The sequence below is a fragment of the Pagrus pagrus genome (genome assembly GCF_965226575.1).
Source record: "Pagrus pagrus genome assembly, chromosome: 17".
NCBI lineage: Eukaryota > Metazoa > Chordata > Actinopteri > Spariformes > Sparidae > Pagrus > Pagrus pagrus.
Genome location: NC_140201.1, coordinates 15,683,303 through 15,710,784, shown reverse-complemented (window position 1 = coordinate 15,710,784; position 27,482 = coordinate 15,683,303). Strand labels below are relative to the sequence as shown.

The 27,482-nt window shown below is 42.9% G+C and overlaps 2 protein-coding genes across 4 annotated transcripts; one reads left to right on the top strand and one right to left on the bottom strand.

Annotated features, from left to right (window-relative positions):
* The first annotated feature begins 181 nt into the window (after positions 1-181).
* On the top strand, positions 182-14,271 carry ndrg1a (N-myc downstream regulated 1a). 2 transcript variants are annotated; one of them, XM_084379473.1, is made up of 16 exons: positions 182-357; positions 4,145-4,216; positions 4,912-4,947; positions 8,054-8,159; positions 8,362-8,482; positions 8,844-8,906; positions 9,008-9,068; positions 10,228-10,314; positions 10,622-10,678; positions 10,773-10,876; positions 11,001-11,057; positions 11,167-11,218; positions 11,395-11,442; positions 11,908-11,943; positions 12,263-12,314; positions 12,714-14,271. In XM_084379473.1, the coding sequence occupies exons 2-16, from the start codon at positions 4,163-4,165 to the stop codon at positions 12,971-12,973; spliced, it is 1,194 nt and encodes a 397-aa protein (XP_084235599.1). In that variant the 5' UTR covers positions 182-357; positions 4,145-4,162; the 3' UTR covers positions 12,974-14,271. The 2 variants fall into 2 exon arrangements, with proteins under 2 accessions (XP_084235599.1, XP_084235600.1); XM_084379474.1 differs by lacking the exons at positions 182-357; positions 4,145-4,216; positions 4,912-4,947 and adding an exon at positions 7,044-7,209.
* ccn4a (cellular communication network factor 4a) lies at positions 13,872-22,707 on the bottom strand. 2 transcript variants are annotated; one of them, XM_084379476.1, is made up of 5 exons: positions 22,444-22,707; positions 18,333-18,621; positions 16,611-16,865; positions 15,133-15,371; positions 13,872-15,035 (listed from the first exon to the last, which is right to left on the bottom strand). In XM_084379476.1, the coding sequence occupies exons 1-5, from the start codon at positions 22,489-22,491 to the stop codon at positions 14,736-14,738; spliced, it is 1,131 nt and encodes a 376-aa protein (XP_084235602.1). In that variant the 5' UTR covers positions 22,492-22,707; the 3' UTR covers positions 13,872-14,735. The 2 variants fall into 2 exon arrangements, with proteins under 2 accessions (XP_084235602.1, XP_084235603.1); XM_084379477.1 differs by having other exon boundaries at positions 15,133-15,326.
* Between the last annotated feature and the right edge of the window lie 4,775 nt (positions 22,708-27,482).

The window sequence follows — 27,482 nt, the reverse complement described above, 5'->3', positions numbered from 1 at the left end:
AGGCAGTTTGGTAACACTGAGGCAATGTACGGGCTGAGTTTCATCCACGAGTCTCTGTCAGCAGCTTCCTCATCATGCAACCGCTGGAAAGACTTGGTTATCAATCCCACAGCTGCTGTTGCCCAATAGAGAGAGCAGCGGGGGAAAGTGGGCCGGGCCGCACACCCCGAAGGCTTTATAACATTCCCTCATACATCCGCCTTGTTGCGCTGCACGTTATAAACAAAGCAACACGTCTGTCACTGCGAGGCTTGTGCGCTGTTTGACCAGAAAAAAAGATCCACGTTTTTTAGTTCTGTGTGGAGTTTTTGTGTGTGGGAGTGTTCAACTCAGGACAATCACTCGTTAATCCGACAGGTAGGTGTCCGCTTCAAATAACAAACTTACTTTATTGTTTGCAGTGTTTTATAAGGAAATGCTTCTGTGCAGGTTTTTGCTTTCCTTTTCTTTTTTTCCGCAGCATGTCTGAGCACGTTGTTAGTCCTGTTAGGCAGAACAACTCAAAATACTAACAACTTAAATACAGCTTTTTACATCTCTGAGACATTTAAGCGCACAGATCGACACATTTCACATACATTATGTGTCTATAACAGCTACATACGTTGTTCTCCATCTGTTTTATTTACACGTCTAAAAAAAATGACGCTTGCATTGTGATGGTGGGATGGGACACTCCTCTGTGGGGCATGTAAACAGGTAGTGCAGATCATAGATCAACATGCTTTTCACACGTGACACTGGAGGCACACTCCGCACAAGTACGGAAGCTTTTATGAAAAAAATACTGTAAACACCATGAGAGCAGCAGCCAGTGTGACAAATCCTCTTAGCTTTTTTTTTTTTTAGCCTTGATATTAAGAAAACAAACAAAAACATGGTGGGGGGAGGGGAGGGTAAAGTGCTTGAATCTGGCTTAATCAAAATATGAATAATTGTTGTTTATAGACTCAAAGAATTAATGTCAGTCTGCCAAAAACACAACCTGTCATCCTGTTGGCTGCTATCAGAATAAAACTGCATCCTGATCTTTTAATTCTAACGTGGCAAAGTCCTGCTTTCAATCCAAAAATATGATCCTGAGCTCAGGAGGTGGTGTTTCCCCTCTCAAACCACTCGGACCTGCACTTACTGCAGCCACGGAGACACCCCACATTTTCATATCACAATCACGAAATGTAGGTCTGTGTCAGCTTAGTCCAGCAGGCCTGCTGCTGCTTCTGCTGCTGCTTCTGCTGTGCTGATATTTCAGAACCAGGGATTTGACAGATTAAGCGAGTTCCCAAAGATTAGGGAAGCAATCATTGTTTCTGCAGATGGATACCGCTCGCTCGTGGATTTAAAACTATCGTAGGAAAGGATGGCCTGGCCTTGATTCTGGCTCCCTTAAAATTGAGACCTCGCTGTCCAAATCTAATCAGTACATATGTTTATCTCTCTCTCTCTCTCTCCCTCAGCGAGCAGAGAAAGAGTTTGAGCTCATGCTGTTTTGTAACTTGGATGTCCTGGCTTAGAGTAGTGTGTCGTATCTGTGGATTTGCTGTGGAAAACAAGCACTAATGTGTTGCGTGCTGCAGGCCTGCACCAGCGCTGTTGTTGTTTTCCCTCCAGTGCTCAGGACACATCATCTCGCTTTCAAGAGGAAACACCGGATTTTCACAAAGTCAGCTTTCCAGGAATCAACACATGAAACCCTAAACATGAGAGTTATGATTACTGACAGAGCTTCATTAAGATAATAAGAGCAGAGTAGTAAAAGACCTCACCACGGCCCACGTTGTCCCGAGACTTTGAGTTTTTTGTTTCAGAAATAGTGAAACCGAGTTTCTGCTCTTTGTTCTGCAGATGATTTGGGCCACACATTTCAGATCATCCTGAGCCTATATCCTCCCCCGTTTCCTGTCAATGATTGCATAACACAGTCTCACTTCTGCCAGACCCAAGCTGCTTCACTGAATAGTTTGTTTTCTTCCCCTACAGCCTTTTCTAAAAAAAAAAAAAAAAAAGGAAAAAAAGAACACACACACACACACACACAAGTTTCGATAGAGAATAGGCATGTACGAACTGGTTTGACTTAGTTACAGACAATGTTTGACCGTTGTCTATGACACTAACCAAGTTTGGAGCCAGGCCAGTTTAAAGAAAGCCCCCCGCTGCAGCGGCAACATAAAATCCCTGTGAGAAAAAGCTGCGCTGCAAAAACACCACTTCCCTTTTAATGTATTGTTTGACGGCTCACTTACAATCTGAGAAACAACATAAAACTCCTTTCATTCGGATATTTTACACACACAGCTCCACATCGATAAAATGTATCAGACATTACATAAGAAAGGTCTGCATGAGGGTCCCGTGGGGTTAAACTAACAGCCCCGCCCTCCTCGCTCTCGGCCAGGTGAAACATTAGCCCGGCGAGGTGAACAGTTGGAGGCGCACCGCTGGTGTAAACAGCAGGTGACCTAGTTGCCTCAGCCTGCTGTCCAGCCAGGCTCTCCCTCTCTGTGCTGCCAGCCTGCTAACAGGTGGTGATGGCGGCCAAGTACAGAGGAAGTCTGCGCTCTGTTTGTCTGTTAATGAGCTCTCTGGGCTGGTTTTACGCAGCCGTGTTTGCAAATAGACTTGAAAATAGGCTTAGAGGATTCCCCCCCTCATGTTGAAGCGTGAGGCAATTTTCCCCCTTTTTTCCGATCTGAAACACCCCGGGTTGTGTTGTCGCCCTCTCTCTCTCTCGCTCTCTCTATGTCTCATGGCTGTGGAATCTCGACGGGGGCCGATTTCTTGTCCTCTCCAACAAAGCTCCTGCAGTGTGATGGCGGCCATGTTTTTGAAGGCCCCAGCAGAAAAATGAACCTGTTGTTTGATACTCCTCTTCCTCTCTGCTATTGTGAGATCCGGCTGGCTCCGGTCTCTGTTCTCCCAGACAGAGGAGCATGTGTGTGTCTGTTTGTGTACGTCCAGGGCGTATTCTGCCGGACAACCGTCATCTCCACATTTGAAATGTGATGAATCACTTCCTCTAAAGAGGCCCCCTCGATCTGCTGGACACACTGCGAATCCTGTAGGTCGATGTTGATTAGTGTTCTGCGAGCAAAGAAAGACAGAGAGCACAAAACAGATGGAAGGAGGCTGGAAAGAGCAAACATAGCGACTGCAACCAAGCAGAAAAGGCAAGACAAACAGAGAGAAGTTGACAGAGCCAGCAGAGGGGTGAAAAGAGGCTGGGGTGTGTTGATGGGAACCAGGGTGTCCGTTGCTTCCTGTGTGTGTTTGTGTGTGGGGCGTCAGTGAAGGCCCCCTTCAGCGGGGTCCTGGCTCTCAGGAGACACCGGTGCCAGCGGACAAAGAGCCCTCTTAACCGGCTAATTTGATTTGCATGCAGAGCCGCAGCCTGCCCGCTCTCCTCCAACGCAGCATCATCACCATCCACGCCTGGCTTTCTCACTCTCTCTGTTCGCGTCTTCCTCTCCAGTCATTCTCAGAACAGAATGTCAGTGTACTTAAAAAATAAAGGCTGCATAAAGATGTATTACCGCTGTGTGCGATTCATGCAGCATTATCAAGTGTGTTATTGTTTCATTTTGCGTTTATCAAGTTTGGATTTGCGTTCATCATCAGGGAGGGGCTGCTTCAGTTTTCTCTCCTGCGAGTTAGCTCAGGTTGTCTATGAGACTTTAGTCCTTCTGTGTCCCAAGGTGTGGCCCATTATGCGGTACGCATGTTAGCGCAGATCGCGGCGCCAGCCTCTGCATGCTCCTGGTTTCTGTACACCTGTGTGTGTGTGTGTGTGTGTGTGTGTGTGTGTGTGTGTGTGTACGTGGGTGCGATCAGGTATCTGGTTCAGGTCTCTTTATGAGCTTTGTGTGGATAAGAAACACGCCCACCCCGATGTTCAAACAACCTGTTCATTCTATTGTGGGGAAAGTCAGCCTCCTAAAGCCCGACGACCTTTGCCGCACCTTTTTTAAAGGATTTGAGATCTAGTGAAACATCTGACTTTATTGCAAAGAATGTCCTCAAGTATTTTGTAGAATTAGGGAAGGCCAACAAACCCTTTTCCCCACGCATTATCCAAAAATCAGGCTAAAGTTGTGGAACACAGGTTGAACCAGTCCCTCACTAACTCTGCTCTCTCCCACGTCAGGCTCTGCAGCTTTTCGAAATGGACGACATCCAGGTTGTCTCCAAACCCCTGCTTGTTGACAGGGAACTGCCGGTATGTATCCTGAACCGAGCCAAGTCAAATAGTGTTCGACAAGGCGTCTCAGAGATGTGTTGTGACCTGCTCGAGCATTGTATCTGCTCAGGTTTGGATGATTTACAGCCGCTACTGTGACCCATTGAGTATTATAAAGCATATTTTGAAGATTCTGGTGATTAAATGTAGTCGAACAAAAGTTAAATAGTGTTTTTCGAAGGAAAATACAACATTAGATTAATCATATTAAATATTAAATTAAATTCAGTGCTGGTACAGTGTCTTGTAATAGGGTGAATGGTGTCTCTGTCTCAGCCACGCCCCCTATCAGTTGTTTCTGCACTATGTAAGTTTTCAACACATACATTTTTTAGACGTAATGACTTTTCCTTGTAGCACCTACATTACATCTGACACATTGTTACAGACCTGGGATGGGGTGGAAGTTTCTGTGAAGTTAGTTGCAGAGAAAGTTTGCTGACCTAATTTCTACCCATCACTCCCAACAGTGAGTTCTACAAAGAACAGATCAATCATGAATCATTCGTCCACCACTTCAAAGTAGTGCGGTTGAAATGACATGATGGAAGTCATATGGATGTGACGATACATTCAGTGACAGGATGACGCCCTCAGGATATTAGATTATAGCACGCTACACTGTAATTGCATTAGTTTTATACTTTCATCACTCTGTTGTTCTTTCCTTGCAGGGCCTGAGAGAGGCTGTGCAGCAGCTCGTTATCAAGGTATGTTTGTCAAGATCCAACATTTATTGTTCCCACCTGTTGTAAACCCAGTTTTAATATTTGAAGCTGACGTTGACAGGCGATGCCAGTCACTGGTTGTGTACAACCCTGGTTTTATTCTATATTTTATTACTATAAGAGAGCTTTTCTGGTACCATCTAGTGGTTGATAAATAGAAACCCTCAGCCTCTGCTCAACATAGCTGTGGCAGCTTCTCATTCATCTTGGTGATGACCCTTCATCCGCTGTGATTTCATTAGGACTGAAATCTAATTGGGCCTCTGCTAATTCAGTCAGCTGCTGAAAGTGATGAAACACAGTTTGGTCTGGATTTGTAAGATAACACAGCTACAGTGCATCAACTTTTTCACTTTCTTCTCCAGCACGTTGACACTCACACGCACAGTTTGGTCAGTATGTGGGTGCTGCAGAGTCTGGGGGTTTCTCAGCACCCTGGACAGCGCTCAGACCCTGGATCTGAAAAGGAGCAGTGTCAGTGCAACACATTCTGTCATCCTCAAAAATGTATTGGGTTTGTAGGAAGTCTTGAAAGTTTGAAAAATACCGTTTTGAAAAAAATTCCCCCCAAAATGAAAATGACACCATTATCTTCTCAGCCACATGCCAATGGAAAGTCGGGGGAATTTTTGTGGTCCACAAAATGTTTCGGGAGTTTCACGGCAAAACAGTGTGTCAGCATTCTGCTACACAACTGAAGTAGATAGGGACTTGTTATATGTGATGATGAAGCCTTTAAGAGTCTAAAATCTTTTGGCGTAGTTACCTTGAAAGTGCTTGAATTTCACTGTTTGAAAGCTGCACAAACCTCAAGCGTAAGGGTTTCAATCTGTGATGTCACAGTGTGTGAGGTTGTAGGTCATCTGGTCATTGGGCAGAGATCTTCCAACGAGCACTTTTAGTCCCATCGAAGAGCTAATTTGCTCTTAAAGCTCTCCTGACTTAGTTTGGTGTCACACTTAAGTATCCGGGGCACATCTTTGATGTCTCTGTGGCAGCTAAGCTAAGCTGCTAACAAGAGGTTGAGGGTGACACTACTGCATGTTTACCTCAGACACATATAGTAAATGCACAAATGCACGTTTTTCTACATGCATATACAGGCGTTCACAAATGCAAGCGTGCTCTTAGACACGCTACAGGATTATGTCGCCTGTGTAGCTTACGTGCTTGAGAGTGCGTCCCGTAGAGGTGGAGGGTAGGTGGAGCCAGGTGAATCCTGAGATGTTTACGTGCACATTGTGTCTAGTAAATAGGCTATATACGCCTCCCTGGATGTTCCTGCAGAGCAGATCACATGCTGTTAGCGCTGGTTTTTCCAACAGGTTGTCCTGTACAGTACGTTAGGCCTGCAGGTCAGGTCACTATGGGGCAGATCGGTGTGATTTATTTTTTTTGATCCAGTCTGCACACAGACGGTTAATAAAATGTTATCTGAGTGAAAATACATTAAATTAAGGCTGTGTACTGTGTACTACATTCACCAATAGAGCAAAATGATTTAGACAGGAAGTTGTGTCTTGTTTTGGAATAAAGTTCCAACTTTTAGGACAACGCGTAATCTGGGGCAATAATTGTAATTTCGTTAAAATAATATATAATTAAAAAAACTTAAGAAAGAACATCATTCAGAGTTTAAGCTTTTATTTTGAAAAACACTTTCTGTATTGCCTCAGGTTACTGTTTGTGGAGGATTTTCAGGAGATGTTTATGACATTCATCAAAAGTCTTTGTTTAGCTCTTTGTAGCCCCGAGAAATTGTTTACTGCTGTGCTGAATTTCAAGATGTTACTTCCAGCCATTCATTTGAAAAAGTTTCCCTGAAATATAGCTGAATAATGACTGCAGTTTTCCTCTCCCTCAGTCATTCAGCATGTCTTCCCATTGATCACACTCACCCATCCTTACTCGTCATGTCAACACAGTAGCCAATTCCCCCTCCCTCAGACGCTGGCTGATCCAATTTAGGGATCTCTTCATCTAGAGTTAGCTTGTTTTGACCAGCCTGCAGGCACCATGGGAGGCCAGGAGCTTAGGCCAACTGGTAAGCAGTGGGGGTATAAAAACGCAGCTCACAGAGCGGGGCTAAACAACTTCGGAGGCTTACCAACAATTGGATCTATAGCTCAGGGAGCCTTTGCGACGACCCTTTTTCAGTAGCGAGCGGCGTTGAACTCCTCTCCTGCAAACATGGTCCTGGAGGATTCTGATGTGGAAATGATTGTTGCTGAGATTGAAGTCAGCGTGAGTAGACAAATATTGAAATGTTTATGCCGAGCCGTGAATTTGTTGGATTATGCTGCCTGCTGTCGGAGCGCTGGATAGAAAATAGTTGTGTTTTTGTCTTGTGGCGTATTGAAGGAAATGGCTTGGATTTGAATAATTGGACAATTTTTAAAATGATTTGGTTGTTTTTTTTTAGTTTGGTTGGAGAGGAACTGAAAAAGAAAAAAGTTTTTGATGGCTGGATGAAGCAATAATGAAAAATGTTGCAAAAGCATCATTGCAAAACGAAAGTCTTGTGTGGTTTATTGTGACGGTTTTGGCTGCGGTGCAACATTTTTGTTACATATTGGAACAGAAAGCCGAACTCCGTGATATACTTACTCTGAATGTAGTTAAATGATTTTCATGTCTTTAAGATAATATTGTAATATTTTTTTCATGATACTGAAAGCACTTCATAAATTCTAGGACTGCTTGACAAAATCAGATACCGGGTTATTTTTGACTGAATACCTTGATGTTGACATTGCAACCATATTTTAAGGATGACCATTGGTACTTTCACAGAATACTAACAGGAGATTTTTGTTCAGTATTCACCAGTTGTGTGGGTATACTGACTAATTGGGTAAAGACAAGTGTAAGAACAAGTAGAACAGTCTGGTAAGTTTAGAAAATGACATCACTTGACTGTAATGCAGCCTTTAAAACCAGGAAAAGACAACGATATATGACGATATTCAAAATCCAGGACAATATATGATCATAGAATCATACCACTATAATTATTTCCAGCTCTTATTGTTTTGTATCCACTTTTATCCATTTTATGCTGAGTTTTGGTCATTTTTTGCGCCTGCAGGAGCATGACGTGGAGACTCCTCATGGAAGAATCCACTGTACAATGAAGGGGGTTCCCAAGGCCGACAGACCATGCATCCTCACCATGCATGACATCGGACTGAACCGTAAGTCTGGTTCCTTATATAGCACTACCTAGGTGAAACATTTGCTCTGAACATGTTGGATAAGAAGCTAATTGCTACATTACAGTATCTAGACTCAAATCATGCAAGTCGATGAGGCGCAGCACCCGCAGGTTACTTGAGGTTGTTCCTTATTATCAGCCAACGATCACTTATCCACCTCCGCCTCCTTCTTTTCCCCCAGACAAAACCTGCTGGGACATGCTCTTCAACCACGAGGACATGGCAGAGATCATGCAGCACTTCGCTGTGTGTCACGTCGACGCCCCCGGGCAGCATGAGGGAGCTAACACCTTTTCCACTGGGTGAGCCAGACAGACGCACAAACACCAACAGTCACAAACACACACGCGGGTCACACACCTTTAATGTATGTCAAGCAGTCTGTGACCTTTGACGCGACAGGTAGATCGCTGCGGATGTACTTAAGACGACCTAATTTGACAGGAGTGTTTTGGGACAGGTGTTTATCTCGGTCAGCCTAATCTCCGCTTTGATGGTGGGACTTTGCCTCATGTTAACGCTACCTGAACTGAACATGGAAACAGATAGTTAAACACAGATGGCTATTACAGGCAGATATCAACACAACAGAACAATATACACCTGTGATTAGATTATGGTTATTATTATATTGCTAACACATTGAGTTCTTTGTTTTTCAAGATATGAGTACCCTTCAATGGACCAGCTCTCTGAGACACTCCCACTGGTGCTGAAGCACTTTGGGTAAGTTGAGCTGCAGTGTTTCCCCCTCACTGTTCACACTTTATTTCAAGAGTTTCCTCTAACCTGTTGTTCTAACAGTACCCATGTATGTTTGACCTCAGGCTGAAGAGTGTTATTGGAATGGGCATTGGAGCCGGGTCCTACGTCCTGACCAGATTCGCTGTAAGTTTCCCCCTCTCCATCAGGCTTAATAATTATGAGTTTAATCATTTTGGGATTAGCAGCGCCTGCTAATGTGTTTCTCCTTTTTGCTGATTTTGGCAATATAATGCTGCTTATAGCTTGAGCCTGCTGAGCCATAAAAGCCTCAGGAATGTTCCAGATCAGCTCAACACTAACACTGTGCTCAGTAGGAAGTCTCACTCTGTTGACACATGGCTGACAGAGATACAACTATTAACTCCTTGCTGCAACTTAATCAAGTGTGCATCGGTGCACTTTAGTAGAAATTTGGGGGTGCTTGAAGTTTACTTGTGTACTTCCGTTTTACATTTTAAAGGGACATATTGTACTCTCTACTCCATTACATTTATTACCATTGTTACTGGTACGATCAAGAATTCACACAAGGGATAATATAACAAGCATTTAAAATACAAGACATGGTGAAAGACTAAGACATTGATTTCTAGCTTTTTGGCTTCTGACATCTTACAAAAAGCACAGTGTAGTCAGTTTTTCCCTCTAGACTGGTCTCATGATCTTATTTCAAGGTTCTAGATAGATCAGAGATTTAAGTTTGTTTTTTATTGTTGTTATTGTGCAAAACAACGAAACAGCGAAGCATCTCCCTGAGCTGCATAGTGCATCATCATATATCTGGTGTCTCTGTATATCAGACTGTATATAAAGTAGTTCATACTAGCTCCACCTGCAGCAGCTGAAGAGAAACATGCAGCTTAGACACTGATGCCTCAAAATCAAAATTTACCTAATGATGTCAGAGGGACCAAACCAGACCTTTTATTTTCATACTAACTACATTTTGCTGCTTATACTTGTATATATTTACTTTAACTTAATGAGGATTTTTCATGCAGGACTTTTACTTGTAATATAGTAGTTTTACATCCCTGTAGTGGTACTTTTACTTAAGTAAAGGATCTGAATACTTGTTCCACCAATTAATATGCCACCAAATTATAATGAAACAGAAATGCAGTTATAAAATCATGAAGATTTATGCAGCAAAACGTCTTATTAGACTTCCACATCAAGATTTATAAAAACATTAGTCACATGAATCTATGTTTTGCACTTGAATGTAACTAAATGCAGCACTGTGTGTTAATAAATCAAACTTTTCATGTTTGTGTTTTAGCTGGACTACCCCAACATGATGGAGGGAGTTATGCTCCTCAACATCAACCCGTGTGCTGAGGGATGGATGGACTGGGCTGCACACAAGGTAACACACACATTAGTAAAGTGTTTGTACAAAGCCTTGAAAGACTGGAAAATGCTCAGTTTAAACCGTTACTTTTTCGAGGCAAGGAATGTGCTTGAATTCAAATATATTCCTTGACAAATGCTTTATTTATGACATGAGCTGTAAAAAGCTGTAAGAGCCATGTTTGTGGCTGAAACACACAGACATCTAGTACCTTTTAAATGATTGTCTTAAACATCATCAGAAGCAAACTAGAAACTGAGACTTTACAAAAGAAGTTGGACGCTGCATTCAGGCTAAATGTTGTTTCTGTGTCTAATTTCAGATCAGCGGCTGGACTCACGCCCTGCCTGACATGATCATCAGCCACCTCTTCGGAAAGGTACGGATTGTATTTGGGGTTCTCAAGATTGTTTTTACCTAAATCTCCCCCCACTGGTTCAGTTGAAAACAGATTTTATGTTTGGTCACCGCAGGAGGAGATCCACCACAACCAGGACCTGATCGGAACGTACCGCCACCACATCCTCAACGACATGAACCAGTTCAACCTGCAGCTCTTTGTCAAGTCCTACGAAAGGTAAGGAGAAACGCATCAAAGTCAGTCTCACAAGTGGTGGAGTGGGTAACTGTGGAGTAACTTTTGATTGACAAAAATTGGACTTTGTTGAAGATTTTTTTATAACGTGTGTCTCTCTCTACAGCCGGAGGGATCTGGAGATTGAGAGGCCGGTGCCTGGAAGCAACGTCAGAACCCTCAAGTGAGTCAGTGAGCACCAGTCAAACATCACCTGCTGAATATCTCATCTTATCACAACATTATAGGAAGTATAACGCTGACTTGTAATTGAACATATTTCCTTTATCCAGGTGCCCTTCTCTGCTGGTGGTTGGCGACAGCTCTCCTGCTGTGGAGGCCGTGGTGAGTTGATAGCCTCGCCACTGATTTTAACCCAGCTAACTTGTGCTGGACATGTTTTCTGTTCACTTCAATTATAAGCAATAGCCAGCGATCATAAGTAAGACATTAAATCATTATTTTATAGCATAAAGCAATATGCCCACTGCTTTACTGAATAGTTCCATCTGTACCCACAGGTTGAGTGCAACACCAAGCTGGACCCAACAAAGACTACCCTGCTCAAGGTAAAGGCCTGCTTCTCCTCCCTCCCTCCCTCCACCTCCTCTCTCATATCCTCGTTTGGATTATAATAGCCTCGATGGAAACCCATCTGCTGATAAGATTCCACTGGCTCAGCATTTACCTGGTGACACATTAACCAGGGGTTAGGGCAGCTGAATGCGTCCTCAGAGGCGACGTGCTTACGCATGGCTCCTCTGAGGACGCAATCGGCTGCAGTTGACCTATTTCTGTTGGCCTATGGCAATCTTTTATGATCCACAACTGAAACTGAATGGCTGTTGGAGCTAAAACGGGTGCCATTTATTGGGGTTAACTGTTCAGGGTAGCAGGGACAAGGTGTTCGGGTGTGTTCAAATGGGACTTGTAGAGTGTAATGGGGGTAATGGCGTGTGTCTGCTGCTGAATGTGCAAGCGGCAAACATGCAAAATGCTAATGGCCTCTTTTGTGTTTTCCCTCCTCTCTCCAGATGGCCGACTGCGGAGGCATGCCCCAGGTTGACCAGGTGTGTACGTCTGTTTGTGTGACAGAAACAGAGACATGGTTCATGTTGTCGAGCAGGCTGCTCAGGGCTGGATAATCGGGCGCAGAGGGTCAGGTGGATGATATAAGAAGGTTACACTTAAGAGCATTAGCAAGTGGCAGACATGAACCACAGTTGTCAGGTTGTAATCCTCCACCTGCTCCTAGCAGCTGTCATATCTCAGACCCTGAGCAGTGAGCTGCTGGATGAGAGATTGAGGCTGTCACTGTTATGTAAGCAAGTGTAGTAATTAACGACAAGAGGACTAATTATCTCACTCCTTGTGTTTTCTTCTCTGCAGCCCGCCAAACTGACAGAAGCTTTCAAGTACTTCATTCAGGGCATGGGATACAGTAAGTAATCAAGACATGCAATGCAGTATTTGTCACTTTGGTGCAGATAAATCTTCCACTACCAACACACTGTTACATGCAGGACAACACCCTGCCGAAAGAGTTTTCTGCCACCTTGTGGTGAGATGACCATCTTTGGCCTCCCAGTTCCTCTTCACCTTTTGCTTTTGGTTAATAAATGTCCCATGTACTCACTGGGATGAAACCTGAACTCAGCCTGGGGTCAACTCCTGATGTTTATCGCTCTGCAGAGTGCAGAGAGAGAGAAGCAGTGGAAGTGTTCAGATTCTGTTCAGAAGTTTTTAGTATCAAGTAACTATAGCTCTCAGGTGTATGTAGTGGAGTAAAGAATAATCTTCACTCATTTACTAAATCCTCCTCCTCCTCCTCTCCCCTCAGTGCCCTCTGCCAGCATGACCCGCCTGGTCCGCTCCCGTACCGCCTCCGGCTCCAGCGTCACCTCCTTCGAAGGCAACCGCTCGCGTTCCCACACCAGCGAGGGGAACCGCTCCCGCTCGCACACCAACGAGGGCAGCCGCAGCCGCAGCCACACGGCCGAGAACCAGCGCGGGCGCTCCCACACAGGCGGTTCCATGGAAGGCACGGCCAACAGCAACGTGGACCAAGCCGTGCCCAAGTCCACCGAAGTGTCCTGCTAAGTGAACCTCTGCTCTCCAGGCACCCGAAATGTCTCAAGGTCCCTTCGGTTTGTGCTGCGTTGCCTCTAACTGACACACAGACACACATTCTTACGCACATACACGCCGACGTGGAGAGGGAGACAAAGATAGCATACCTGGAATTGTTTAAACGCACAACGGACTCTCGCCTGCAGACTTTTCGGTGCAGATGAGATGCCCAGATTTGAAATAATGATGTCTTTTGAGTGAAAGGTCAGCCTGTTCTGTCACTCTGAGCTCATCGGTCAGGTGTAGTCAGGGGCAACGCAGCACTGGGGACACCGAAGCAGAGAATGTCGGAGAAAGCTGTGGCTACGAGTACACCAGCTTGTACATGTATCTCTCATAATCTCTCATACGTATAAAAAAAAAATGTTTTAATTTCCATCTCTGCATTCCCTCATCCTGTTTTTATCCATTTTTACTATATTGACACAGCTTTCTCAAATATACCTGACTGTAAATGAATGTTGTCTGTTCTCACCTGTAATTGTTTGATCATTTATTCTTTATTTTCCATGTTTGAAGTGTTGTCGTTTGTACGTAGGAGCAGATGTGTAGATGTGGAGAGAGAACGGGGAGGCACTTGGATAAACGAAACTGGCAGTTTGCCTCACAAACCGCCAAACAACTTTGAAAATTAAGGGACAGACTTCAAGTATATCATGTATATACAGCAATTAACGTTGTTTCATCTTGCCAATGTCCATTACCCTTGAGTTTTTCTCAAAACATCCTCTGTTATTTGAACAATTATAAGTCCGTTCGCTGGTGAAATTTAAATCTTTTCAGGAGTTAAATCATCATGTTTAGTACTATTCCAACGAGACTGTATGCTTTGTCATTAATCAAAACAAAGTCTGAAACACAAATTCAAAAGCTTTTACTTCATATGCTTTATTAATGGATCATGGCTTCAGACAAAAATGTTTCTTTCTCTCTTTTTTTTACGATGATTTCTATGCAATCAAGCACAATGGAACAAAGACGTGCCATGGAATTGTTCACTTTTTAGACGTGATGCTCCTATGTGGTTGTGGATTTTTTGGGTGAGTGACGTGATAGGTCCACATGTTAACATGAGGATAGCCATAGAACTTACCTGACACCTTCTACTCCCGTATTTTACTTGCACTACAGCAACATTTCGCTTTGTAGAACACATACCCAGCTTTGTAAAGATGCGATGCACAACCGTCTAATGCTGTAGAAAAGCATTAAAATGACATAACAGTTTGTATTTATTAAAAAAATGACAATAAAAAACTTGTAACTGATCTTTTCCGATCCTGTCGTTATTGTATGTATAAGGCTTTGTCTTTGGCGTCTCAGTCCATTTATAATATAGCAAGTTTCATGAAATATAAAGGAAAATATATTCAGTTAAGCCTTATAATCTAAGCTGACTTGTGAGTTTAAAGACAAGACAAGGTTTGACCGTTCTTGAATGCAACTCAAGAACATCGCATGTGTTATTACAAATGCAAAAAGCTACATAAATAAATTAAGCCTTCAATATTTCACACTGGATGAAAAGCAGGTCCTCATATATTCCTCGAAGGCACATCATGTCTCATCCATTCTGGAGACACATATACATTTCATATTTACAGATTTTTCCAATAGGAAAAAATGCCATAAGAAAATCCCTTGTATATAATCATACACGTTACAAACACAGAACATTGCATAAGAAAAAGAAGTCAGAAGAAAGACAGGCTGAGAACGTGATCGCCACCTGTCAGTTCATGACTTCTGGGTAACCGTAGTAACTCTCCAGCTCTGAGAAGATGTCGTTGGGGTTTTTGCAGCTGAGGTTGCAGAAGCAGGCCTGCACCCACAGCATCTTCCAGGTGAACCCCGTCCCGTTAGGACACTCAAACTCCACATCGATGGTTTTGGACTTGTAGGGGATGCAGCAGCGCTCGTCAGTGCACACGCCGCAGTATTTGGGCCTGTACGGCTTCTTGCTGGTGCAGCCGGAGATGGTGAGGTTTGAGGGCTGCTCTTCTCTGTAGATGTTTAGACATTTCTTTCCCGGCTGATGGAGGAAGAGAGTAGAAAGAGGTCAAGCCCGGGAACCTTTTTTAAATATCCTTTTAAATATCATTTAGCTGCTTAAGAGACAGAAGTGCTACCTTGATATGTTTGGTGATGTCCACCTCACAGGGCCGCAGGTTGCAAAGGCGAGACTCTTTGACCAGCTCGCACTGGTCGTTGGCGTTAGAGATCCTCAGGGACAGGCCGCGGCCACAGGTCTTTGAGCAGGGGCTCCATGAGGTAGTCTGGGTAATGCAGTTCTTGTGCCAGCTCCTGGTCTCAGCTGGGGCGGCTGGATCAACGAAGAGAAGTGAAGTATAAAGATCACGTCCACAAACTGCAACAGATGTCACATTTAAAGGCGCACTATGTAGTTTTGGAGAAGAAATGAAAATTTTAATATTTGTGGGCTTCCACAGAAAGGGATTGGTCCGTCCCTGCACACACACATACACAAACACACCCAACAGATTAAAAGGTTTTGAGAAACAGGTACAGAAAAAGGGGTACGTTTTTATTTTATCATCACCACTAGATGCCACCAAATCCTACACAACGGTCCTTTAAATTGTGTTTGTAATCCAGTAGTCTGGATCTGATTAGTACCCTTACGCAACACAATAGGTCTTCATTCACATTCTTCCCTCTGCTGCACTGCTGCACTAAATGACTGGAAACTGGATGTGACCCAAAAGCAGTGTGAGGGCTTCCACAGAAAGGGATCGGTCCGTCCCTGCACACACACGTACACAAACACACCCAAACCTCATGATCCTCCTGCTTCTTCACTGCCAATTTCAAACACAGCTGCTGCTGTGTTACTTCTAAGAATCTAATCGTATTCATCCACAATACATTTTCTGTCTTTCTTTGTTTTAAAGGTGCAATATGTACGAATTGGCCACCTGCTGGGCTCATACTCAAAACAAGCAGAGGGCAGCATATCACCAGAGTAACGCTAATTGCTTCTCACTTTAGCAGCCATTGGCTGTTAGCTCAGTTAGCTGTGCAGCTATCGGTCCAGACTGGGAGCTTGGTGTGGAATTACAAGAGTAGACGAGCCGGGGCTAAGTGATTAGCATGCTTACTTCATACTTTTATTATCAAAAACATCCCAGGACCATATGAAATCAATGGGCCACAGAGGACTTTTTTCAGACTTTGCATTCCCTGGCCTCTTACAGCCTTTTTTAATATGTACAATACATTCAACTGCACATTCATCTACTCATGAAACAAAATTAGCTATATCCTTCGTCTCCCAGGAGTCCTCTAAAAAGCTTCCTGAACCTACAAATTAGGGACATAACTAAGTTTATAAAGCAATGGCAGAGAAAAATGAAGAGTCCCTAAAAGACTAGTAATTACAAAAATAACCCCTAATTTATTCACAAGAATTCCCTGGTTTTCATGCTCTCCTACAATACTTGAAGCGTTCCCTTTGATGTTTTCAGACTCAACTGTGGAATGCATCTCAGTGAGCTGGAAGCAGATCTGGGTGTTGTACAAAGAAGAGTTTGCAGCAGAGAATACTGCGTCCTACTAGTATATGTACTGTATATCCAAGGTGTCCTACCCTCTACTGCGTGTCGCGGCGCCGTTTTGCGCCCTCTTTTGGGTTCATCACAGATCCATTTCTCACAGCACTCTCCCCGAACTTTGACCCGGCGCGGGGTCTGGCACCACACCCGTGGAGGCTGGGACTCCGTGCACAGCGCCACACAGCCAATGGCACCGTTCACGCACACACACTGGTATTTACAGCTGGGCTTGAAGCTCTGCCCGTTGCGGTAGATCACACCGTCGTACTCACAGCCTGTTCCCACCATATCTGGCAGAGAGGAATGACAAGCAGTCAGATATTATAGAGACGTGCAAGAAAAACTGACAAAGCCTGGGAGCTGTATTCATATATTTGAATTTATTATCCAAATCATTATGAATGAAAACATTATAAGAGGTAAAAATCTGTCATATGGTTGAATAACTTCGTGTTGCAGGCTGATGTCACACAATAGCAGTCAAACCAGTTAGTGAAACTTTCACCATTAGCTTTTGTACAATATGTATGCAAATGACTTTGACCACTTATGCCTTCTATTTAGGCGGCTGGTATCTATGAGTGAGTACAATTTCTTGCAGATACAGGGGACTGTTGGGCCTTGGCGGAGGTGTGCACTCTGCAGAGTGCCATTCCAGTTTATATATCCTTTCCTTCCCTTGCTGCCTAACCAAATTTCGTTATATATGCAATGACAAGAAAGCATCTTAATCTTAAATATCAGCGTCAGACGGACCTTTGAAACATGCATCAACAGTCACAATAACAAAGGTGTGCAGTGGTGGTGCATAAGTGATAAAACATGAAACACAAAAAAAATAAAAACAAACCTGATCTATTAAGTTATCACTTTAAATGTATTTAATAAGGTTTACCATATCACAACCTGAACCACAAACTCTTTCTCTTTTGTTGTAACTATATGTTAATGTATGTCCCAAAAATATGTATTTTAGTGTGAAAAGTAAGACATAAGGAACATGTAAATTAGATTAAGGCATAAGTTTGGGCAAGTGACACAAGTGAATATTTGTTAAACTTTCCTGTAATGTATTATAATACATTCATAATGTGCTATAAGGTGCCTAAAGTGGCATATAATCATTGTTAAAAAGACTCTTCTTTCTTTCTTCATGACAATAACTGTAAAACATTGTTATAAAGCATTATGAATATGTTTGAGTGCATTTATACGTCACTTTAGGTGCATTATAACGCGTAACAGACTTGGGCTTTATAGAAAGTTTTATAGAATATGATTAATAAAACTCTGTTTTTACATGTCCAGGAGTTCGACATTGTTTCTCATGTGTAAACACAAGGAATTCAGGGTTTGATGTCAACAGTTCACTTCCATATGTGGTTTGTAATCTGATCCAAATCACATTTGTGCTACTGTTGTCATCATATGTCTGTGCCGACAGCCCTCATGCCACTAAAAACTACTGAAATAACAAAGGCAAATAAAAGACGGTGCAACAGTGCATGCTGCTGCCTGTGGTTTCAAGCAGACCACATTAAAACGCATCAGTATTCTGTTCAAGTGACACCTGTGTTGTTACCAAGACAACCGGTGTTGATATGACAGCAAACACCTGCTCTACTCAAACACAATCTGGCCACCTGCATCCTGTACAGACAGTGGGCCTGAAACCCCACATCAGAAAAATACATAAAGAAACGTTTCCTGCTGTGTGAGAACTGTTTGTTTTGTCGGTTTCGGTGAGTGACACTTACATGCACACACTCCTTTTTCGTACCTAGGCTTGTCCGAGCTGTAGTCACAGTACAGTCCCTTGTGGTAGTCGCAGGTGTCTGCCTCGTTGCACACCTCGCCCACCTGCCGGGCGCAGGTCTTGCAGCAGTCACAGCCGTCCATGAGGAGGCTCACACCCGGCGGACATTTCGGGACGACCGCGGGACACTCGCAGGGCCACTTGCAGTACTGGGTCCGGTTGTAGAGGTCCGCAGCTGGGGATGTGACGGCTGTGGCAGGCGGCATGGCAGTGGAATTCTGGGAGTAGGCCTGGAGGGGAGGGAGTAGACAAATTAAGCTTAAAAGACAGGTTCAACAACTACAATAGGTTTACACGCTTTAATGCTCCAAAAACAGTTTTCTCATGCTGTCCAGTGTCTTTCATTATACTGAAAATACAATACTTCAATATAAACTTCAGCAACAATTCTTTCTGCATGTTTGTGCAAAATCAAAATGCCATCTTTTATTACATGGAAGGTATTTGACCCCCTGTGGCGAGGCAATATCCTTTATATTCTTAATCTTGAGTTCTTTCATAACCATCCCTCTATGGTAATGTTGCTGATGAAATACATGGCAGCCTGTAAACGTCTGGTCACGCTGTGCAATAAATCAAATAAGACTATAAAAATGAATGAAACACCCAGAGGGGATAATCTCATTATATCAATCACAACATCTAATCTTGTATGTGCTTAACACCCTGGAAGGGATCCATCACCATATTTATAACTGAGCTGAACAGTTACAAAAATCCTGCCAATGAAACTTAATCACCGTCTCCCCCTCAATGTGTTTTGACTCTTACAAGCTGCTCCGTGAAGCCAAAATCACTCAGTAAAGAGCTCTGCAGCTCTTAAAAGCAGATGTTCTCACTGAAACGGGCCACATGAGCCGCATTAACAGCTCGGCGCTCGGAGGTTAGTGTTGGACGGGTGATGAACGAGTCTCAACAGAGGAAACTTTCTGACAACAAATATCACTGTTTAGGGCCCAAATTCAATTGTGCTTGTTTTGAGAACACAGTGTGCTTAGAAAGGGCCAGAAGATTATTATCACTCAGGGGAGAAGTGATGTTTCTGCTACAGATACTCTCAGACAAAACGAAACATCCTTAAGACCAGTGATGGAATGTAACTAAGTACATAAGTACTGTACTTAAGTACAATTTTGAGGTACTTTACTTACTTACTTTACTTGAATATCTCAATTTTCTGCTACTGTATACTTCCACTGCACTACATTTGTCGATAACGCCAATTCTGATAACGGCAATGACATTTACTTGTACTTTTTAGGTACATTTATTGCCAGATGATTACTTTCAACAATTTGGTACATTTCATGTCAGATACTTTCAGACTTTTACTCAAGTACTATTCACATGGGTGACTTTCACCTTAACCGAAGTCATATTTTACAGAGATATCCTTACGTGACATGACTTTTGGTTTACTTGTTACAACACTGCTTAAAAATAATATAGAATTTTGGAGCAAACATGCAGAATATGTCAATGTACATTCAACTCACATGAAGTGATGATAAAATCATGGCAGATCTTTATGATTAAGACACACTGAAGCTATGCATGAGACGTCCAGTATTTTCTGTATACTCATAAATCATCATTTCATCCATACGCTTGGAACAGGAAGACACTGCACTACAATAAGGAGCTTCTGGTCCATACACACAGACATGTGCAGGCACACTTAATCTGCAATTAATTGCGAGGAAACATGCTTAATCATCTTATGCAAGCCGCACCCTGTGTCACATATCCCTGAGCTTGTTCTCGGCACTTCAGTGGAATTACGGTCATATTAATAACTGCTGTGCACGGTGTTGAAAGCTAATGCAGATAAATGAGCTCTAATCACGGCCGTGCCACAAAGCCATCCCTCAGAAGAGTTAATTTAGCCCACAGCTACCAGGCTAATTTACAGAGGAGGAGAAAAAACAAACAGCTAAAAAAATAAAAAACTGTCCAACCCCCTAACAAAGAAAGAGGCGCAGAGAAACAGGACACATAGGGTAAGACTAATGCAGTTATCATCCTGAAATCGTTCATCTTTGCTGAATAAATACAGCATGATTTTATTTCAAAAGTATTTCATCATAGTCAGGAAAGGGCAAAGTAACAGAGCAATAAATTAATCATAGACACAGGCTTTTAAGAAAACTAGACGTCATGTTTCAGTGATTGTCAGGTAATTAACATGGTGTTTTCTCTGCTGTGAGAAGTGACAAGGACTGATGACCCTCCGTCTTCCCTGCTGGTTTGATCTTTTCTGCTCCTGTCAGTGTGGTCACATGAGGATTAGATGACCTCTGATCTGTGCACAGGCTCGGACTAAGCCTTCCTCAGGGAAGTGGGAAAACATTTGGAAAATAACTTGTTTTTCAAAAAGGCCACGGGGGTAATGAACAAGCTGTCTCTCAGGCATTGTTTTTCTTGAATTTCCAAGGTTGAGACGTTTCAGAGGGGAACATGGCTTTAAACAGTTATGTTCATACTTTCAAAGTAGCAATGAACTTACTTTTCCAGTTGCTTAATGACCTAAAAACTCACTGTTTTATTAATTTACACGAGCACCCGATGAGCAAAAGCTGATCCAAACTTGTAGATAGATAACAGCTGAGAAAAGCCATTAAAAGAGCTGTGTGCTATATAACCACATGGTGGCACTAAAGTACAACAAACGAAGGGAAGTGAAGCTGCAGTGAGGCAGCTGCCAGCATCTCATTCTGCAAGTTTAACCCCAGGAAGAATGAACAATGACTCCTCTTCAGTGATATCAGACACTTTAGAGGGAATAATGGTGTTCAGGTCAGTGAAGCTGACCCTTTCCCATGACAGGACAACTTTCCATAGTGATTCAGCAGTGAATTATCTTTTGGAGCCACGTCTACAGATATGAGTAATAATGGAAACCCTCTAACAGGAGGAACGGTGTGCTGTCAGGAGTTAAAGAGCTAATGAAACCAAGTTCATGTTGATGCCATTGTGAATCATTATGCATCGGTCCCTGCAGGAGTATAGTCAACTTTTTAAAATGTCATTAAATGAATGTATGTCACCTTCAAGAGAAACCAAATCCCTCAGGATACGAGCTATATAATCACTCTATAGACACTATACCAAAAGTTGGGAAAGTAAAATAAAAAACTTCTAGAAGTTGCTAACACTTACAGTGAAGTACAACAAACACACTGTACATTAAGGCGGTCATACCAGAATATTAGAGACACAATACTAGAAGGATATATATAAATATAGCCTTCTAGTATTGTGTCTTTAATACTGGTAAAGAAATTGTGCTAAAATATTTGTTTGGTAAAAGTAAAAGTCACCCGTACAAATAGTACTTCAGCAAAAGTCTTAAAGTATCTGATATTAAAATTAACTCAAGTAACAAAAGTTATTTTCTGGCATTAAAAATTACTTAAGTATCAAAAGTGCAAGTAAAAGTACATTATACATATAAACATACATATTCCCATGGAATAAATTAATGTAAAAATGTGCTGCTTCGGCTCTGAGGCGGCACGCAGTCTGCAAAGTAACACATAACTACAGTTACCACATAAATGTAGTGGAGTAAAGAGTACAGTATTTGCCTCCAAACTTTAGTGGCGTGTAAGTATAAAATAGCAGAAAATGTAAATACTGGAGTAAGGTACCTAAGGTAAGTACCTAAAGTACCTCAAAACTTCAATAAAGTACTTGAGTAAATATTCTTAGTTACAGTCCATCACTGCTCTTTAGGAAAAAAAAGTCTTAGTTACACAAAAACCATGTAGGCTGAAGAAAAAGCCCAACGACACACACCAACACATTGATATTATATCTGTGCACAAAGCCTCGGTACTTTCGATATTACCGAACGCGCGGATCTCATATCGTTTTAATGGAAAAAGTATAAAGTATGCCATCAGTGCTCTGAGTCCCTACAAGGAAGTTCATCCTATCTTTTCACACTAAACACCCACTTTGTTAAAAGAGCCACAGGGACGCATATTAAGAGAGTAGTGCCCACACTGCTCCTGCCGCACAGTAAACCTGCAGTCTGTCCTTCGTCCCACCTGTTGAATCCCGGCTGCTGTTAGAATCCACAACAGGAGCCAACTCATCACTGGTGACGGACAGCAAATGCATTGAATCCAGAAAGAGTCCGCTCTCTACAGGCTCCACGCGCCGCTCTCCGCAGGTGAGCTACATCCTCGTCCCGTCGCTGTCATCCTCCTGTCTGTGCGTCCGGACCGGGACTGTCAGCCTGATAAAGAGTCCGGGCTGACGTAAGGTCTGAAAGGACGAGCCCCGCATACTTCTGACAGCCAGAGGACGGTTTTTTCCTTCTTCCTCTCCCTCCGCTCCACTTTCACCCGATCCTCCTCCTCCTCCTCCTCCTCCTCCTCAGAGCGCTGGCAGCCCCGGTGGTTAGGGCGTGTCCGGGCCAGCCACAGGTCCCTTTGACACTCGAGCCACTGCTGCTTCATTTAAGATTAAAGGACCAACTTAAACATGTGCATGAAAACTGTTGCTGGCTGCTTTAATAATTTCTCTTCTCCTCCTCGCTGCTTTTCTTTCACAGAGAATTTCCAGGATTTCAGTGTCAAAAACTCCCTCCAGTCTCCTTAGTGTGAAGTTTTCCTCTCCTCTCTGAGTACAGCACCAATAACATGCTCTGGAATGTAATTAAGTACAATTACTCAAGTACTGTACTTTAGTTCAAAATTTGACGTACTGAGCTTTTCCATTTTCTTCTACTTCTGCACTTTACATCAGAAGGGAATACTGCAGGTCTATCGGTTACTTTGCAGACTGCAATTACAAAGTACAAGACATATACTGGACTTATCAAACATAACAGTGCATCATGTTTTATACAGGAAGGATATTAAAGTACCCAACAGTGTATTACATATTTCAAATCAGCTCCACCGTGACCAAGTACAGGAGTAAAATGCTGCTACACATGAATACACCAGCAACAATTATACAGTATATATTAGTAAAACTGTCACAGGGATCGTTATTCTGCATTATGAATACTTTTACTTTTGATACTTTATAGTGTGGTATTTCTACTTATACACCCTGCCATCGTTTCCAAGTGTGGTAGTGTAGATAGTAATGGTGCCAGGCTACCAGGGGGATTTTGAAATAGCAAGGTTTATCAATCAATCAATCAATCAATCAATCAATCAATCAATCAATCAATCAATCGCCAGCAAATGGTGTCAGTAGTCTATAGCCAACACACTGTGCAACCAACAATTACAAAAGGATACATAAACAAAACCAGAAGTATGGCCTCAGGGTTGTACGCCTCCAGGTTGCTGTTCCTCAACGGGCAGAACATTATATTATACACAGTGAAGTTGACCTTTGACCTTTGATAGCCAAATTCTAGTCAGTTCTTCCGTCAGGCCCGGTGGACATTTGTGCCAAATTTGACGAAATTCCCTTGAGGCATTCTTGAGTTATCGCGTACACAGGAATGGGACTGTCGACCCAAAAGCATGCCTCTGGCCATGGGAAAATGTGTCTACTGCCAGTTTGAGTTAATGATCTGTATACGTCCTCCCCCCCTGCTGACAACTCTTTAAACACACAGCTCATAACAGCACACGAGTTTAGTTTCAAAACAGACAAGAAACATTTAATAAGCACACATCTGCGCTGACTGTGTGCTGCGTTGTCAATTGAGGATTGTGACTCTCCAATCGAGCCCCAAAGGGTCGCTGATGTCTCATCCAGCAGCATCTGATCGTTTCTCACCTCCATCTTAACTAATCTCATCTTTTCACACTTCGAGGCCACACTGCCTCCGATGACTCAGCCGTTCTGAGAATCCTCTTAACCTGCACACAGACCGCTGAGTTGATAATTTGCTTTTAGAAGGAATATATAAATACACGCTGCAGGTCGCCTACCTCCTACCTACACTACCTATTTTAAGGCTGGGACTGTGTCTGGACCACAGATGTTCACTTTAAATCAATGATGTCATCTATCTCAAAGTCTGCTACTTTCCTGTCCTCTCATTTTCCTGGAAATCTGACTGTTATTCTTTGCGTGGACGCAGGCCAAAAGAATTCCACTTTACGCTGCTGTTCGACCATATGGAAAATATCTCCTCTTTCAGTTAAGCCGAGCCTCTCGTGTCACTGCTCTGCTGATGGAAATATCACAGGAAATAACCTCGACTCTGCGAAAATTTAGACACGTTAGGCAACAAAGTGAGAGGCAAAGAGTGATGGGTGAGAAATGAGCACTTTATCAGAGAGAAAGGTGCCCCAGGTCTGAACCCCTATTATTTACAGGCAGCCCTCTTATCGCTGTCAGAGAGCTGTCAGCCGCTGAGCTGATCTGAGCAGAGCTTCTCTCTCTGCTGTGACCGGGACGACCCGACCTCTCCACAGCACAATGTGCCCACTCTCTGCCTCTGGTGCTCTCTCTTTCTACCGCTTCAATCCATTTCATTCTACCTCAGTTCGCTTGTTCATTTGTATATTTGTTCAATCAAAGTATCTTTTGTCTACATTTAATTCTTTTGTTTCCTCTGATGTTGGGTTTTTAAGTATTGTATCACATTCTGTGCTGTCGAACCTTATCTGAGACCTTTGTCTATCGTTTATTGACTTCTTTAGTCATGCCCAGTGTGCACAATAATAATTGGTGAGTTTGTTTGAGTGTTCTGCAACTGAAGGATTGGCTCATTGTCAGAACATTAAAGGATAACTTCACCCAAACATTAAAATTCAGTCATTATCTACTCAAACTCATGCAGGTGGAAAATTGGGTGCAGTTTTGCATGCCATGAAACATTTCTGGAGCTTCACAGCAAAAGAGCATTGCAGCATTCTCCGAAACAACCGAAGTAGATGGGGACGTAAAAAACCATAAACTGCAGTATACAGCTCATTTGGCATAATCAAAGTCTCGAGAAGCCCTTATATCCCAAATTAATTTGAACATATGTCATTTACACCCTTTATAAAGCCAAAATGTGCACTGTAGCTGCTAAGCTAAAGGCATCAAGGGTGTGAATATTGCTTTTTGCATTGCTGTTTCACTGTTAAGCTCCAGAAATTTCTTGTGGACTGTAGAAATTCACCCGACTTATCAGCATGGGGCTGAGTAGATAATGACTGAATGTTCATTTTTGTGTAAAGTTATGCTTTAACAACATTGCCCTTGTTTCAGATGCACAAGGCAAAAATGATTAAGGACGAAATACACAAAAGTACCACCATTACTCTCTGTGTGTAGTAGTGATCTGAGTACTAGTCGAATGTTATACGTGGCTAAAACAGAAAACAAATGAAGTCAGACAGATGGAGAACTATTACATGATCAAAACAGCTCATAATTAAACACAAATGAAAGGAGCTGTTCTGTTAGTCATTTATGGAGATGAATCTTCATTCGACACTGAATGAGTTTCTGTGCATTACTCACTTTCTCAGTCTGTCTCACTGCTTCTCTCTCTAATCCTCTAACCTTTTACTTGTCGGTCACAAACCGACGCTCTCACACAGCAAAGGTTCAGCTGTGAAGCTATTCACAACTGAAACAATACAGAGACAGGACAGAGGAGCCTCAAACCACAGGTGGCATTAATCACACTCATTTTAACATCTGTCCTCCATTTTCTGCTCTGATATGATAGCGGCAGTCAGTGTTAACTGCAGAGCTTTACATGAAGCAACAGTATGCATCGTTAGGTGACGTCAATCAAAGCGCCTCTCCGTGCCAGCTCGTCTGCGCTCTTCACGTGTCTGTTGTGGTGGATTGGTCAAAAGCATCTCATAATGAAAGCCAGGTCTGAGGCGACCGCTGCTTTGCTTTCACAGGAAGTGGAAAAAGGGGCTCAGTGTGCCAGCTGACTTGAATTCAGGGTGTGATGATTTTCATATAACTTTCTTGAATCATATCCGGGTTTAAACTTGTGTATAATTAAGGGCGGGGCAGCTTTTGAGACAGCTAGCCGCTGGCTAGGATGTAATCAAATGGTAATGTTAGCCAGGAAGTCGTTAAAAACATTAGCTAACGGGAATCAATTATGTTGTTTAACCTTGAAATATGGCCCATTGTCCCGGCAGATTTACCCTGAATGTGACGTTGGAGGAAAATGGCCGCGGTGTGATTATGGTCTATAGGCCTTTAACACTTGACGTTAGACGACATCCGTTCTGACTCGAAGCAGTTTGTTTACTTCCGCATTACATCCATGTTTTATACGGAAATTCAGTAGCCTATATCTTGTTTGATTGATCCAGATGCAATCACCTGCTAAGTGAAAGGATTGATGATATCCCAGCATGCATTGGGTGGAAAATTGGGGACACTAAACAAACTGTAGTCATATTACTGGTGAGATAAAAGTCTCCACTTCTAGTTAAAAACATGCAATCTGCACACATGCATTGGAAGCCGACAGTGCTAATCTCTGACCCGACTGTGTCACCCTATAATAGCATGTGCAACCCGGGACTGTGTGGGTGCATCACATTCCTTCATGCGAGGGAGAATAACACAGCGCAAGTCTTGAGCACCGTGCAGGAGGCCTATCTGTCCCACGGGAGTTAAGGAGCCAGTGAAGCACTCCAGGTATAAAAGTGTGATAGATGGCCTGATTACGGGAGCCGGCCATCTATGACTCAAGTCTTGCATAGCCGGTCAAACTGAAAATCCCCTCATTAAAATCCCCTCAACTCGCAGAGAAGCCTTGAAGTCAAACCGTGTTTTGGAAATCTTCAAGCTTCAAAGTCAAGTGGAGTTGGTAATCCTCCTTAGAACGGGAGAATGAATTTACAACACCTTGAGGCGACCAAAAACTGCTGAGGTGACACATAAAAAAAAGTTGCTCCACAGCACACCACTTGTGTGGGAAAATTTTCTGAACGTCACATCACTCCTGTGCAGCCAGTGGCCTCATAATAGATTGTAAACTGCTTAAAACAGCAGAGTGTGTTTTCTCTCAAGCTTGAAATAGCTCAAGATCAGAACGGTCAGTCTCGCTGAAAAAACATGACTGGTACAGTTAAAGGGCGGTTTTAAAGTTTAAGTGCAGTGATTAAAATAATATGCAGACATTACAAGAACATGAACATGA